The 15,910-nt window shown below is 40.4% G+C and overlaps 2 protein-coding genes across 3 annotated transcripts; one reads left to right on the top strand and one right to left on the bottom strand.

Annotated features, from left to right (window-relative positions):
* The first annotated feature begins 4,207 nt into the window (after window positions 1-4,207).
* LOC148871038 (leucine-rich repeat receptor-like protein kinase PXC1) lies at window positions 4,208-7,051 on the top strand. Its single transcript, XM_088968785.1, has 2 exons — window positions 4,208-6,021; window positions 6,100-7,051. The coding sequence occupies exons 1-2, from the start codon at window positions 4,659-4,661 to the stop codon at window positions 6,783-6,785; spliced, it is 2,049 nt and encodes a 682-aa protein (XP_088824911.1). The 5' UTR covers window positions 4,208-4,658; the 3' UTR covers window positions 6,786-7,051.
* Window positions 7,052-7,926: 875 nt separating this feature from the next.
* Window positions 7,927-14,438, bottom strand: LOC148871037 (uncharacterized). Of its 2 annotated transcripts, none has more exons than XM_088968787.1 (7): window positions 13,112-14,438; window positions 11,437-11,578; window positions 11,252-11,305; window positions 10,975-11,066; window positions 8,948-9,183; window positions 8,655-8,828; window positions 7,927-8,535 (listed from the first exon to the last, which is right to left on the bottom strand). In XM_088968787.1, exons 1-7 carry the CDS (start codon window positions 13,996-13,998, stop codon window positions 8,438-8,440), a joined length of 1,683 nt encoding a protein of 560 aa, XP_088824913.1. In that variant the 5' UTR covers window positions 13,999-14,438; the 3' UTR covers window positions 7,927-8,437. The 2 variants fall into 2 exon arrangements, with proteins under 2 accessions (XP_088824913.1, XP_088824914.1); XM_088968788.1 differs by having other exon boundaries at window positions 11,437-11,515; window positions 13,112-14,392.
* Between the last annotated feature and the right edge of the window lie 1,472 nt (window positions 14,439-15,910).

Below are 15,910 nucleotides of genomic sequence, written 5' to 3'. Positions count from 1 at the left end.
AAAACACTTTAATTAGACAAACAGGCCCTAACAACTGCAGCTAAGTTATTTTAACATTATTCCAACACACTTCAACCAAATACGGCCTAAATTGGATGTCCAATTTGAAGAATGTACACTTCGTCAGAGCCAAGCCCTCACCTAAACAACTTCAAATTTTGATAGGTGTCCAACTTTGGCTCGCTGAGGTTGCATTGCTAATGGACCTTATTGGGATCATGTATTGGGATATTAGTAGAGAAGTTCAGTGGACTCAGAGGATGAGAACAAGAAAAGGGAGCTCTTGGTTTATGGCTACTACCCTTCTCTTTGGAGAAGAGAAAAGGGTAGCAGAAGAAAATATTAATGCTCTGTGGTTTCAAATATCTAGAAATGTGGAGGTGAACAAGACCAAAGTGAACCATGTGGGCATTAAATTCATTGTTTTCTTTAGAGAAGGCAGTGTTGGTGCCTTGTGGACAGAAGAATCATCTAATGGATATGATAGGCTGCTTGGATTGCATTATAGAGCAGAAGTTTGAAGGCTTTCATCTGGCCATTTTTTCCAAGTTTTTTATACTGATCGTAAGTATGTTTGTGCTCAGTGAAATATTGGCTTCAATAGTAGCCTCTAGCCTCCGGCCTTAGAAATAATAAGGCCCTGTTTGGTTTGTGGGAATAGGGGTTTGATTGGAATTGGAATGGGCTATTCAGATTCCAATTATTTGGTTGGTGGAATCGGAATCCCACTCTCATTCTTGCTGGAATGGCATTCTCTCATTTGAGGGAATGGTCATTCCCTACCCCTCCTTTGGGAATGAAATTATATTCCTGCTGATTCCAATTCCCATTTCCATTCCTATCTGAACCAAACAGACTATGGGAACGGAGCATTCTGATTCCAACAGTAAACCAAACGGACCTTAAGAGCATCTCCATGGTATTTCTTATAGAAGCAAGATTGTGTTTCTGGGCTCTTCTTTGACATTGTTTTCCACTATATAATAAAGAACAGAAATTTGTATGTTTAATTTCTTGTAATTTTACTTCAATGTCAAAAAAATATTTCAAGTCCTCATAGTGCACATGAGGTCTTCATTTGTTTGTAGTGCAAATCTGAACTAGATACAAATTTTGCATATGTTTGTTCATTTCTACCCGATATAAGATTTGTATTTTTTTTTTGTCTCATTTGCACTGCCTAATAGTGCAAATTTTGCATTCCAAAAATCAATGCAAAATTTTCACCACATTCCTTCAATTCTCATCATCATCATCCAAGCCTAATCATTTTAAAAGGCTGTTGAAGGGAGGCTGAGAAAAACCTCACCAGCAAAGCTTAGGCCTTGAATTCTTTGAGGCTTACACCTTTGGGCCCTTGACATCGTAATGTTCAAAGCTTGAGCCTCAAGTATTCGATACACTAACGTTAAATATGAAGGTTTATATAGAGCTAAAGCAGAAATTAAAGACAAAAAAAAGAATGCCTTGTTTTATACCATCATATTACTCAAATAAATAATACAAAAATAACAAATAAATGCTTAAAATGTATATAAAATAACTTATTCTATATTGTTCATGCTTTGTTCCTACTCTCTTGCTCGTCTATCCCATAGTTGATAATCTATTTTTTCTAAAGCACATGCATCAAATAGGTAGTCACTCTTCGCTAATGCGTACAAAAAAAAAAAAAAAAGGAATACCTTGCTATTAAAACACTATGAATTCATATTTCTGAACTAAATAGTCATATATATATATATATATATATATTATTCTTCTAGTAGATTTTAGGGAAGAAAACCCTACCCTGGATCCAAACACATATCTAATATATCAAACAACCCATATAAATCCTTAATGTACATATTGCTCAAGGCTTAGGCCTCAAAATCCCTTGAGGCTTACGGCTTGCCCCTATGACACCCAACCGCCTTGCCTCCATCTTTACTCTTTTAAAACCCTGACTCCAACTCTCAAATAAAGTGGAGATCTTATCATCTTGCAACTCACCTCACTTTCAAACAAATAGCCCTCCTCCTATCTTCATTCTCTTTCATTTGTGTTATGTTTGGTTTGAAGGAAAAAGTAGGGAAAGGAAGGGAAAAGTAGGAAAACATATACAAGGTGTGAAGGTTTTCCTACCTTTTCCTTCCTTTCCCTACTTTTTCCTTCAAACCAAACACATCGTTAAGGTGGAAATCATATTATTTTACTTCTCACAAACAAATAAGACAAAGTAAAACATGAAACCCCAAAAGTTACATTCAACCCATTTGCACTCCCATGTATTTGCATCAGTGCAAACTCAATCTGCACTGCAACCAAACACAGCCTAATGTTCATATTCTACCAAACTCAAGATTGTTTCCCTGGACGCAATGTTGGTCCCAGATAAGAGTATTCATTCATAGGGGTGGATTGGAACTGGACAGAGACCCAACTTTTGGCATTTTCTTGCAAAAAGTCATCACTTTAAGATTTGGCCACTCAAGATAGCATTCTCATGCTTGTCAACCCACCATTTTATCATTGCACCAAGCAATGGCTTCTTTGTTTTATCACACATCCTTTGTTAAATTATGAGCTCTCAAATCATTTCACTCTACAAATAATCTCACTTCTATTTTTTCTTCTCTAAACTATTCTAAACCCTTCAGCTTGCAACAGATCATTTCTTTTATTAAGGCTGTTAGTGACTTAGATCATGCTAGCATACCCTCAGATTCATTTTTCAACCTATCATGCTATTTCTTGGTGAACTAGAAAGAAGCTCTTTTAGGTGGAGATGAAATCAATCAATCTTAGCACCAAATTTCTCAACCTCTAAACATATATAATATGGGCAAACTCTGAGATGCCCACAGGCCTAGACCTCAACCAATGTCCTATGTTGCTAGACACAAGACAATAGGGCAAGTGTCCCAAGGCCCAATTTGAGTTGGGTTAATGACCTTTGGCTGGTTTAGGTTTGGGCCTGAAATCCAACCCACTCTAATCTTGGGCTGGATTCGAGGCATGGGAAACAGAGCCCCATCCAAGGTTTTCAAAAAGATTGAGCGGGTTAAACAACCAAACCCATCAAAAATTGGGAGCTGGTAAGCTGTCAGAATCACTGGTTCGATCACTAACGACGAGCTAAAAGTACTGGACCAAACACACTGCATCATCAGTAATTGCTTGGAATCATGATGATCTATAATCTCCTCTGCTCAACCAAACCAACTTTTCAAGCCTCTGGCCTGGCCTTTGAAGTAGAAGAGAGAAATAATAATAACGCGTGAGGAATGCTAAGCCCACTCTGAATGAATAGGGAGGGGGATAAAGTTTGCTCTCTGTCTCACATGTTTGAATGAGTAGGCATCAGCGTTGATCTAAACATTAAATAATAAATAAATAAATAAATATATATATATATATATATATTCTTTTTCTTTTCCTTTTTTCTTTTTTCTTATTTTGATGATGAAGTTAAAGTGGTAGCACATACAACAGTGGGCTGCTGAGGAAGTGAGGGCCCATCAAGACAAAAATGGGCCCACCTTTCTCTCCTCGATGATACCACATGGGCCATGGCTTCACCAATCGGGGACATGATTACAGTAATTTCTTTCTTTCTTTTTTTTTTTGTTATATTAAGAATTTAGTTTTCTCTAACCATTTTATTAAATGGAATAAGTGTAAGGTATGTGTATTATTTTGTTCATTTTTGACAAAAGATATATATTATATTTTGGAATGTTATTATATTACATATAAAGTAAAACATGCCAAAATTTTCATTCTATAATCCATATGGCTTTCCTTGAAAAGGAATGTATTTGGTGGTTGAGAAAAGAAAAGTGCAAGGAAGGGTTTGAATTTTCCACGTGGCAATAAGCTAGGATGCTTGGCAAGTTAAAGAGTGGTGAGGTGGCAAGACATTTACGATGGATATGTTGGGTTTAGTCAGTAACAGAATTTCTTTTGTGGCACTGCCATGCCATAACGTAAGTCCAAGATTTGCTCCCCGTCACCAAGAATTTCTACTGTGTAAACTGTTAGAGAGAGAGAAAGAACCCAATCCAGTTGCTCTAAGAGATTTGCTCTCTCCCCATCTCGACAGAACTCAGAAGTCTTTCAACGACCAGACCAGACCAGACCAGCAGAGCTCCTTCTCTTTCGTCTTTTTCTTTTTCTTTTTGCTTTCTTTGTCTACCTCCGCGATACCCAGTACTACGAATGCATTAAAAAAGCTGTTTTGATCCCTTTATTCACCAAAACATGCATGAAGACTCTCTCTCTCTCTCTCTCTCTCTCTCTCTCTCCGTGAGTGATGAGTCTACGAGAAAAAAGAAAAGTGGGGAACGGCTCCAACTGTGAAAAAGAAATAGAAGAAGAAATTCCAAGTAACGCTTAGTAAAAGGAATTTGAATTCAGCAACTTTCTAATCATGCTGTTTGGCAGAGTGGAAGCAGCAATCATTCCCCCAACAATCACCCTCTGCTCTGCTTCTTCATTACTCTCCCTCTCTGATCTCTGTCCCTTTAATCATATCTTCTTTCGTTCTCTTTTTCTTTGAAAAAAGTTGTAAAAATTATTTATTGCTTTTTTTTGTTCGTCTTCCTGCTTCTCTCCTGAATCCTGATTCAAAGTCGAAGCAACAAATTTGGCAGGGCGAGTGCCCATTGCCCAAAATGCAGGCTCATGTCTTCGCCTTCGTCTTCTCTGCTGTCTCTCTCCTGTACTCGTTGTCTGCTTCCGCTGCTGCTCTGCTCCCCAATGACACGGATGCGCTCCTTCAGTTCCGCTCTCAGACCGACGCGCATGGCATCCTCCTCGCCAACTGGACCACCGGCAACGCCTGCTCCGCCTCCTGGCGAGGCGTTCGATGCATCCACGGCAGGGTCACTGCACTCATTCTCCCTTCTCTAGACCTGCGTGGCCCTGTTGATTCCCTGGCTCGTCTCGACCAGCTCCGCCTCCTTGACCTCCATGGCAACCGGCTCAACGGTACCCTTCTCCCCTTCACTAATTGCTCCAATCTCAAGCTCCTCTACCTCGCCGGAAACGACTTCTCCGGCGAGGTCCCAGCCGACATCGGCTCCCTCAAGCGTCTCCTCCGGCTAGACCTCTCCGACAACAATCTCCGAGGTCCCATCCCCAGGCAGATCCTCAACTTAACTCGTCTCCTCACGATTCGGCTACAGAATAATGTGCTTGCTGGGCAGCTTCCTGATCTCTCCGCGGCGCTGCCAGAGCTCAGAGAGCTAAACTTAACTAACAACGAGTTCTACGGGAGGGTGCCATTCGGTCTGCTGAAGAAATTCGGATCGCGAAGCGTCGCAGGAAATGAAGGACTGTGCGGGCCGAACCCATTACTGGTTTGTTCGTTCCTGGATGCCCCTCCGGCAGCTGCGTCAGCGCAGACCGTGGTGCAGTCGAACCCCAGCTCATTGCCTACTAGTACTGTTGCAGGGCCGGCGGGGAAGGAAGAGGAGTCCCGGAAGGGACTTAGTACCGGCTCCATCGTCGCCATTGTGGTTGCGAATTCTGTGGTTTTACTGGTGATCGCGTCGTTTGCCGTTGCTTACTACTGTGGAAGAAATTCAGGAGACAACGGTTCCAGCTCCAGTTCAAAAGGCAGGAGAAGAAGCAGCAGTAATTCAGGCGACAAGAAGATGTATCTAAATGATGTGCGTGGTCGTGGAGGAGACAGCGATAGTACCACCGCGACAAACCGGAGCAAGCTTGTGTTCTTCGATAGGAGGAAGCAGTTCGAGCTGGAGGACCTGCTCCGGGCATCGGCGGAGATGCTGGGAAAAGGAAGTCTGGGAACAGTCTACAAGGCGGTGCTGGAAGATGGGTGCACGGTTGCGGTGAAGAGGCTCAAGGACGCGAACCCGTGTGCAAGGAACGAATTCGAACAATATATGGATTTGGTTGGGAAGCTCAGACATCCTAACCTGGTTCATCTCAGAGCTTATTACTATGCCAAGGAGGAGAAGCTCCTCGTCTACGATTACCTCTCCAATGGAAGCTTGTATTCTCTTCTCCATGGTAATTTCTCACAGTACTTTTACAGTCTTTATTCAATGGAGCTGAGCATGGATTAACTTTTGGGTTGATTTGAATCAGCGAATCGAGGACCAGGGAGGATTCCTTTAGACTGGACGACGAGGATTAGCTTGGTGTTAGGAGCTGCTCGTGGGCTTGCTCGTATTCACGAGGAGTACAGTGGGTTGAAGATACCGCACGGGAATGTGAAGTCATCGAACGTGCTCCTCGACAAGAATGGCGTAGCTTGCATCTCTGATTTCGGGTTGGCTCTGCTTCTGAGCCCAGTTCACGCCATGGCAAGATTGGGAGGGTATAGCGCGCCGGAGCAGGGGGAGACGAAGAGGCTGTCTCAGAAGGCAGACGTGTATAGTTTTGGGGTTTTGCTGCTGGAGGTGTTGACGGGGAGGCTACCGCTGCAGTATCGCTCCCCAATTCGAGCGCGGGGGGCGGAGGAGGAGCAGGGAGTGGATCTTCCCAAGTGGGTAAGGTCGGTGGTGAGGGACGAGTGGACGGCGGAGGTGTTCGACCCGGAGCTTCTGAGGTACAAGAACATAGAGGAGGAGATGATGGCGATGCTGCACGTAGGGCTGGCATGCGTGGCGGAGAAGGCGGAGAAGAGGCCGACGATGTCGGGGGTGGCGAAGATGATCGAGGACATCAGGGTGGAGCAATCCCCTTCCCCCTTGGGCGAGGACCTGGACGAGTCACGCTACTCGCTCTCGCCCTCCGTCGCCACAACCGAAGACAACCTCGCCAGTTACTGATAATCCATTCCATTGGTGCATGCATGCAGTGTTTTTATTTTAGTTAGTGATCGCTTATATTGTGTTGGTGTTATTTATTCATTTTGTTCAATCTTCTTCTTCTTCAGTTCTTTTTTAATCGGCAGTATCTCATTGCAAAATGTAGGTACTAGTCTGTCCAGGGGTTTTTTTTTTTTTTTGGTGGTCATTTTCTTCCTTTGGTTTTGTTCTGAGTGGAATGTGACTCCTGTTACACATCATATATGGTAAAGATTTTGGTGGACAAAGAGAGGAGAAGCCCCATTCCTGTGATCCTGTCTGTGGAAATTCAATATGGATGGCAGTGGTTTCAACTCAATTGGGTTGAAGTTGGGGTTTGGGCTGAAAAGCATGAATGTGAGGTTGGATTAGGGTTGAGGCTTTAGCCAACCTGACCCAATCCAAACCCTGAAACCCTGCTTAATTTTATATCTGTATGTATACTTATTAGATAAACATGTGTTATATCATCATCTAAGCCTAATTCTAATTATATGAGATTGATTATATGAATCATGTTTGGCCATTCCATCTTATTCATTTTATCGTCTATTGAAATTATTCTCGGATTCCTATAAAGCTATAATATAAATGATTTCGTTTTCGATCCTTTTAGTTTTTCACCACCCCAGTATTATACATTTTGGCGGGGCAACTCCTCTTTTGTATGAAAGTAGTTATTTATATATGCATATAATGCATGCCTGTACATACTGGGGTTAGGGTTGGGGTTCAACAAGTTGGGTTGGGACCTCAACCCGGCCCGACTTGCTTGAAAGTTGAAGCCACCGTCAAAGCTTTAAGAGGGCGTAAATTGGGCCAAGTACCAAACCCGACCCACAATAAAGTCGGATGTTTGTTTGGGGTTGAAAAAATATGAAGCAACTAAACTTTGGGCTTGGGCTGGATTAGGCTTGAACCCTTGACAACTGGATCCAACCCAAATTCTTCAATCTTCATATTTACATCTTGGAAGCATAAACAGAATGGTCGTGACTCGTGAAACACTTCAACCCCTACTTTCATGTTTCATCATCACCTGCAGGAATCCGCGTTGATTGGCAAAATAAAAGGTGAAAACCGATAAATAGATTCGAGAGAAAGTAAAAGAACAGTTGCAATATCCATCACAACTCCACTAAAATTATCTCTTGCATTCAACGATCCAATTCGTGAAAGTGCCCTAAATTAATGGTTCTGTAAGTAAACTGGTTGTTGTTCCACCCACCCAACCCAATTAACTTTATGAGAACAGCAGTTGTAACAATTTACAGACAAAGTACAAAGGGAAAAATGATGCAGGGACAACGGAACCTCTTACTCTGGTAACCAACAAACTACCTGGCTTGTTCCCTGCTTGCTGCTTTCACAAGATGTAATAAATAATGCAGGTGTCTCCACTCTGCAATCGATGAAATCTAAACCTCCTAATTTTCCCTAGTACACACCATCACCAGCAGCTCCAGACTGCAAGGACTAGCTTGCTGATATCCAAATTCCAACCCGTGGAAATTGGACACTAGTTCAGCCGATTAGTACCTTGTTTTGAGAAAATATCCTTTGAATAATATCCCTCGGATTCTTGGGTTCAATACCATGCAACAGAGAATCAGAGAATACATAAAACATTTACATCAGCTAATCCGCCCAGTCTGATCAATTAGGGTACCAACTTGGTCTCCACATAATGCTCTGGAAATATTACCAGGCTCGTGTAGATTAAAGACCACAACTGCAACAGTATCAGAAGAATATATTTTAGGAACATGACTCCAATTTCCTCTTTCAATAACAATGACGAACCACAAGGTAATGACAAATAAAATATGAGGAGGAGAAATGTAAACAAACCAGGAATTCCATTCTCTTCACAAAAAGTGATTGCCATCATGTCCATGGAGGTAATACCTCTGGAAGCCAACTCCCTGAAAGAAATATGCTCAAATGCCACATTGTTATTGTTTCTCGAATGACAATCATAAACAACATCAACATTGGTACCCTTGAGGACTGCTTCAGCATTTACTGTCAACGGCCAATAAATGTGACACGAATATTACTCTCCAGAACAATAAAAGAGAGAAGGCAGAATGAATCAGAAAGATCTTAGAAGTATGTTAGATGATGTCTAAGGTAGACCATACCTTCTGAAGCCCTCAAAGCTGCTGCCGTATCTGTTGTGAAAAGTGGATTTCCTGTACCAGCACCAATGCCACCAAATATTACAACCCTTCCTTTTTCAAGATGCCGAACAGCCCGTTTCCTGTTATATGGCTCAGCAACCTCTTGCACTGGAAACGCAGTTTGTATACGTGTTTGAACACCCAGCTTCTCTAAAGCTGACTGGAGTAATATGGAGTTCATAACAGTTGCCATCATTCTGATAACAGTTGAAAGTTACCTGATGTTAGGCCACAAATCACAATAACAATAAATTAACCTATATCATGCAATTTGGCAGTATAACAATCGCAACAGAAGTAACTGGGCACCAGAACCTGAAATTTGATCAATCATCAATCTGGAAAACTATATTTATGCAGGGTATCCAGCATACTGCATGCAAGGTCCCCTTGACCAAAGTAAAAAGCCTATGATAAATCCAGGAAGCCCATAGGAATTTGCATTGGAGGTTTGGTTAGTATGATTGATACCCATTCCCAAATTAATCATATTATGGTTATATAGGCCTCATGGGTATTATTGATATCCTTCAATACTAGATGGCAATTTTGTCTATCAAAATTAAGTTTTACTTCATGCAAGAATCAGAAATTTTTTTTTTTTGAAAAAGGTATTATCAAGTATCAATATAACTATTAATAGTAGTACAAAGAGATCTGTATATTGAACCCCTTGAGAACAGCCGAAAAAAAATCTATAAACAAAAAAGATTGATTCACTCTCCAATACAAGTCATCAAATCCTGATAACCAAAAGCCAGTCCCTGATTAAGCTAAAAGAGAGATTGATTGTAGCTTCTGCGGGGTTCTTTTTCTGCTCAAAAACCCACCCATTTCTCTCAAGCCAAGTGGTCCAAATAACAGCTGCTGGTACAACAGCCCATACAACCTTGTCCACCTTGTTAATAACAGAAGAAGGGTATCATCCTTGCCAGTTGCCACTGAAATAGCCTTCAATAATCAGAGATCTATTGGACCTTAAGAAAGCTAGGAGTTGTATGTATGTCACTTTTCTTGCAGCTTAAGTGTCAAAATTTGTACATTAAGCTTGATTTGGTTGTCAATAAATATGCTTTGTCATCACTATCAGTGTTTTAAAAAGACACATTTAGGTTAACAGGCAAGGCACATTTTATCCTCACCTGTTGCTATATTTTAATGTTAACCTTGATTTTGATGCTGAATAATTAATTATACATAGTGTGTGCATATGATGCCTTGGCACTTGAACAATATATCTTATCTGGGACTTGGATGTACAAGGCTATAACCTTCATGTCAAAAACACAATATTCTAACCAATTAGCTAATAGATTTTATTGAAACATTTTATTTCTTTTAGAATTTAAATTGTATATTCTTGTAAAGTCTTTCCTTTGAGTTCATTTTTAAAGTGATAACTCGCTTCATTTAGGCACATACCTTACATTGTGCTTCAGGCTCTAGAAACCCCTGGTGTATTAATAGCCATTCTTGCTTCTATAATATTGACAATCCAAGAGGGAACCAAGATCTTGTAAATCTAATACATTTTGGGAGTCACGAGCATCATATTGTCACACCTTGTTTATCTTAACAAAATGGGAGGAATTACCATCCCAATGCTAAAACATAGCAACTTGATTTTGAGCCCAAGGCCAAAAGGACTCTGTTCCTTTTTCCACCCTTTATTTATTTATTTATCTATTTATTTTGGTTGACTGATAACAATGAAAATCCTATTCTATTAAAGATTAAATGTGGGAATAACAGTGGGACAGGCCTCAAGAAGAAAGAAAAGAAATAAATAGCCCACCATATGCTGCCTTGGTCCAGCTTAAGCCTTTTGACTGTAAAGCATCTCTTCAACATCTTCGTAAAACACAAAAGTTTCAAATTTAGGGACACAAGAAGAAGCACCATACATGTAAAACTGTAATCTGTAGTGAACACCAGTAACTAAAGAAAAATTGCCAATATCAGCATCAATAGCTTAGAAAACCACTTACCCAATCTGGTATGCTGTAGATCTATCAAGACCAGTTGCAGTTACCCATGTGTCTCCACAAAAGAAATTACGACCTCCAACAACTATCGCAACCTAATTAATATATAAATCAAAATATATAAAGAGAATTTTTATAAAAAAGTAAAAAATTGTATTAAAAAACAAAAAGAAGGGAGAACAAGTATATATAAAGAGTAAAACCAAGTTAATAAAGGATAATCATGGGAGAATGGATTGGATAGTCTTAAATAGGACCTGGAAGGGAGTACTGAAAATACCTCTACACCAAGGCGACAAGCCATGGAAACTTCCCTAGCAATCAACATGATCACCTGACAACAGAGGGTAACAATTCAACCTATAGATTTCAAATCAAACAATCTTGTAACCACTCACCAAATTACTTGGACATTATGCTAAGAGCAACTAGATATCAATTGATACAGTTGAACAAACAATGTACCTTTGGGTCAGTATTCTGAGGACTATTCCCAGCTAATGCAGCACCACTAACTTTGAAAACCACTCTCCGCCATCTAGGACTAGACAATGATTTCGACTTCAAATTATTTGCCAAACCAACAGGGCTAGGTGTTGAAACATATCTGTAAATTACACATTAGAATTCTATTGGATGATAAGAAAGGTATATTTTTTTCTTATGAACAATGACAAGATGCCTTTCATTTCATATTTAGGAGCAACTAAATACCAATTTGATACAGTTTCACATCTCCAGCATGGCACATTTTGTCCAGATTTATACAAACATTAGGACTAGGTTCCAATTCAAATTTGAAAGGCAAGTAATGAATGCAAGCAAGCATAAGCAGGGTTCAGGAAACGTTGTTTTATCTTTTTTTTTTCTATATTTTTAAGACACTTGAGATATTTTTATATTTTTGTATTTATTTTGCATGGTTCAGCCACTTGCTTTAGTGCTAATTTAATTTCTCTAAGATGCCAAAGTGAAATGTAAAATTATAGCCTTATAGGGCATTCTCTGTCTTTTACAGAAATTCTGCAATCCTTCTAGTTGAGTGGTTTTTCCAAACTCTAGGAGCAACATATCCATCTCTATCTCCCAGTAACCCCCATATTCTTTTTATAATAAAAAGAAAATATACAAAATCTATAAGGTGATAAAACATCACCGACCCAAATGCACACAAACAATAGCACCCATATCCATCCTTTTTTTTTTTTTTGAGAAAGGATAACTGACCAATATCCCATATCCTTATATGCACTTGGTTCTGCTGCTTGGTCATATTCTAAGTTTCTAACTCTTAATTCAATTCCTCTTGAAATTCTGCACTCTCAAAATCAAATTTGATGTCAGATTTACAAACCTACATCTATTATTCTAGTTTCTAAGCCTAATTTCCAATCTTAAATCACCTACTTTCAACACACTTACTGTTCCACATCCCAAACCATGATTTTGCAAATTCTTCAATTTTCTTTAACCTGTCATGTACCAGGTCTTATGCTAAGGCATTCTTGCATTAGCAAGGCGAGATATTTCTACTGCAACTCCACCTCCTTCTGTTCAAAATTAGCGGCAAGAAATTATCTATTAAAGCAAAATTTTCTTTTTCAGAAGCTTAGTACAATGCCCGGCACATGGTGATCCTCCCCCTCCCTCCTTTTCGTTAATAAGTTCTTTAGCATGCAGACATTTTCTTTGAGTTTCTTGACACACTGCACAGAAAATGACAGAATAGATCCATCAGAACCCCTTTCCCTACTACCAAGCAAAACTTAGCTTACCGAAGTCTACAAAGGAAAAACCAATACCATCACCCTTCAATGTGGTTATACATTGCATCTTCATCATCTTCAGTAGCATGGCGGCCATGGAAATAGAGGTGTTTTGACCAGAATCACTTTCCCTAATTTTAAAGAAAATAGGTCTTGAATAGCTGGGAAACTCTGCCTCATGGCAAAGACAACAGCACGGGAAAAACATTAAGTTATTAAAAGCAACAGTCTGTGTGGATTAAGTTAGAAGTGTTCTCTATGAACATTGGCAATCATAATGCTATTGTAAACAGCATCAGTGTTCTTTTAAATCATGAAGCCCCAACATAGAAATCACAAGTAATTAACAGCATAACAGTGAAGTGAAAACTTACCTCTTGGACTGCCTAAGCATACTTGTAGAGGCACCAGCAGATCTATCTTCATCCGTTACAACCTTGGATGAATTACCAACAATTTGCTCCATCTTCTTAAACCAAGGCCAGTGGCTGACCGACGATCCACCGCTACTCATCCGATGCCGTTCCACCTTATACCTCTTCTTCAAATTATCCACCTTATTCTTGCATTGTTCCACACTCTTAAATGACTTCGTCTTATCACATCGGTCACTCACAATCGATGACACCTCCTCCCAATCCCTACCCCGAAGATTCCCTCGATTAAGCTGAACAAACTTCTCCGTGTACGCATCGAGAAGGCAATCAATCGCGGAATCGCTCCACTCCTCCCTATCCTTCCGGTAATCTCCCCCTCCAGACGTGCCGGCGCCGGAACCCGAACCTCCTCCGGACTTCTGTTTCTTGAAACTGTAAGGCGTTCCGCCATCGCTGAGTTCTTCACGGTCCTTCCTTTTTTCATTCCGAACATCATTAGCTCTAGCTTTGTTGGGGTCGGACTCATCTTCGGCAGCGAAAGGGTTGGCATCATCCCCAGCTGCGAAGCAATTAGGGTTCACGTCGTGGAAAGGCGGAGGCGGAGCGCACTTGGAGTTCGCCTGAGAGCAAAAAGCAGCGTCGCTATAGTTCTCGGCCTCATCCTCCTCGTCTCCGGCCGTAGCACCTCCGACCTTCTTAGGGCTTCCGGCACCACTAGCGGCAGCGAGGGTGTTGAGGGGGTGAGGTTGCGAAGGTGGAGCTTGTGCATGAGAGTGGATGGCCGTCGACTTGGCAGCGAAGCGATGAGAAGCAAAGGACTGATGGTGGTGGGGTGTCGGGTTGTCTTCTCCGAGAAGAGAGAAGTCGTCCTCGCAGGAGGCCATGAGAGAGAGAGAGAGAAGACGGACGGGGACGGCGGAAGAAAATCAGGGTTAGGGTTTTCGAAGCAGCGAGACGGAACGGGAGGTAGACGACGTTAGCCGCAAGAAACATCCATAAGGGAAAGCCCTAAATAAAAGAATAACGGTATGAGTGGACCGTGACAGGTTGCCGTCGGTACCGTGACGGTGTGTCACGGCTCCGTTAATCAAGAAGCGAGATTTATTCCTTCGGCATGGTGGGGTCCGTGGGTCCGTTGGGGAGGTCGAGGTCATCTACACCCAACCAGGAAACACAATCACTTAACACTGATTACTGATCAGTGATTGGTTTTCCTTACTACTTCTCGGTAGCTTACCTGGACGCTGTGTATTTTATTATAAATTCATGGGCTCATGTATTTTATCACTCGCCTGGAACTCATCATTGGTTTGACAGCCCGAGCTAAACCTTGCTCCTCTAACTGTTATTATATCCGAACTTGGATCTACCACCCACAAGGATCCTATCCAAAATCATCCACACTACACTATAGCTGTATATTGGGATAATTTCGTATTTATATGTTACTATTCGTGGGTAGATGTTCATAATGCTGTAATGTCTTGTGGGTAAGTGTGGGTAGGATTCTTGTGAGTATGAGATTCAGATTGATCACATCCCTATCTATAGAACACCATTGTCATGTATTGATTACCAATTTATATTAGCTACCAATACATGCTGCCACCTATGTCCCAACCAACCATGTATTGGATACATCTTCCAATGACAATTTCAGGAGATGTGAACTCATGGAGAACACCCCATCAATGACAAGGAGATGGTGTCATGGTGGTGTTGGAACAACTTTTGAAAAATAGATCTAAGCCCATTAGAGCTGCACATCAGGAACATCTCCCTTGTTCCTAAAAGAAATCAGACTTATGCCCCATTGAACACACCTCACGCACATCTCAATGTGCATTGGGAATATCTCTTGTACTTGTCATGGGAAGATGTTCCCACTACACAGTTGGGATAGGTTGTAATGTGCGAATGGGGCACATCATGCAATTTCTTCCCAATATGCCACCATAATGGCTAGTTGGGACAGTGATGAGAGCATTTTGTTGGTAACTTATCCCTACATGGTCATCAATGATTTAAAGACTCAGCTTTTGCCATGTGGAGTATTATTGGGCTGCCAAATAAGATGGTATATGGAAGATCCTGGTGTTGTGAAGATGTTTTTGTCACACGAGGTGTCCAACAAACTAGATGATGAATTGAGATTTGCTCCTCACACCAACCTCACATCCACATCCCATCATGTATTGGAGACATCTCCAATAAATAATAACATATAAATACAAGAAATGCTCTTGATGTGTGGCCAGCAGGGGTGGATTTGAGCTGAGCTGAATACTTGGCTTTTGAGTTTGAGCTTGAGCTCGGCTTGTTCAAAGCTCGCAAGTTTGAGCTTGACTACAAGTCAAGTTTTTTTCTAAAGAAAATAAAAATTATACATATAAAAATATTTTTATTTTACATACAAAAAATTAAGAATTATAAAAATTATTTATTATTATACATAAAAAATAAAAAATATACATATAAAAATGTTTTATTTTACATACAAAAATAAGAATTATAAAAATTATTTACTATTATACATAAAAATAGAAATATTATTATATATATAATAAAACTTATTTATTATATATATTAATATATTTATATGTATATGTATATGCATATGTATGTATGTATGTATGTATATTATAAAAAAATATTTATTTATTTATTATACTAGGCTTGATTAGGCTCGTGAGCCTTACGAGTCGAGTTTCACTAGGCTCAAACTCGGATTGATTAGCAAACAAGTCTATAAATCTGGCTCAAAGCTCGGTTTAAATTGAACCAAGCTTGAATTAA

The sequence above is a fragment of the Nelumbo lutea genome, chromosome 2, assembly GCF_056320005.1.
Source record: "Nelumbo lutea isolate HS-2025 chromosome 2, American lotus-T2T, whole genome shotgun sequence".
Lineage (NCBI taxonomy): Eukaryota > Viridiplantae > Streptophyta > Magnoliopsida > Proteales > Nelumbonaceae > Nelumbo > Nelumbo lutea.
The sequence above is the reverse complement of the archived record's forward strand: the minus strand, read 5'-3'. Positions and strand labels throughout refer to the sequence as shown.

Bases quoted from the DNA above. Each gene is read 5' to 3' on its own strand.
- LOC148871037 (XM_088968787.1), bottom strand. From the start codon at position 13,998: ATGGCCTCCTGCGAGGACGACTTCTCTCTTCTCGGAGAAGACAACCCG. The intron at 11,306-11,436 runs GTACATTGTTTG...CTCTGTTGTCAG, and splicing joins CTCAGAATACTGACCCAAAG to GTGATCATGTTGATTGCTAG. The intron at 8,829-8,947 runs GTATGGTCTACC...GGCCGTTGACAG, and splicing joins AGCTTTGAGGGCTTCAGAAG to TAAATGCTGAAGCAGTCCTC.
- LOC148871038 (XM_088968785.1), top strand. From the start codon at position 4,659: ATGCAGGCTCATGTCTTCGCCTTCGTCTTCTCTGCTGTCTCTCTCCTG. The intron at 6,022-6,099 runs GTAATTTCTCAC...GATTTGAATCAG, and splicing joins CTTGTATTCTCTTCTCCATG to CGAATCGAGGACCAGGGAGG.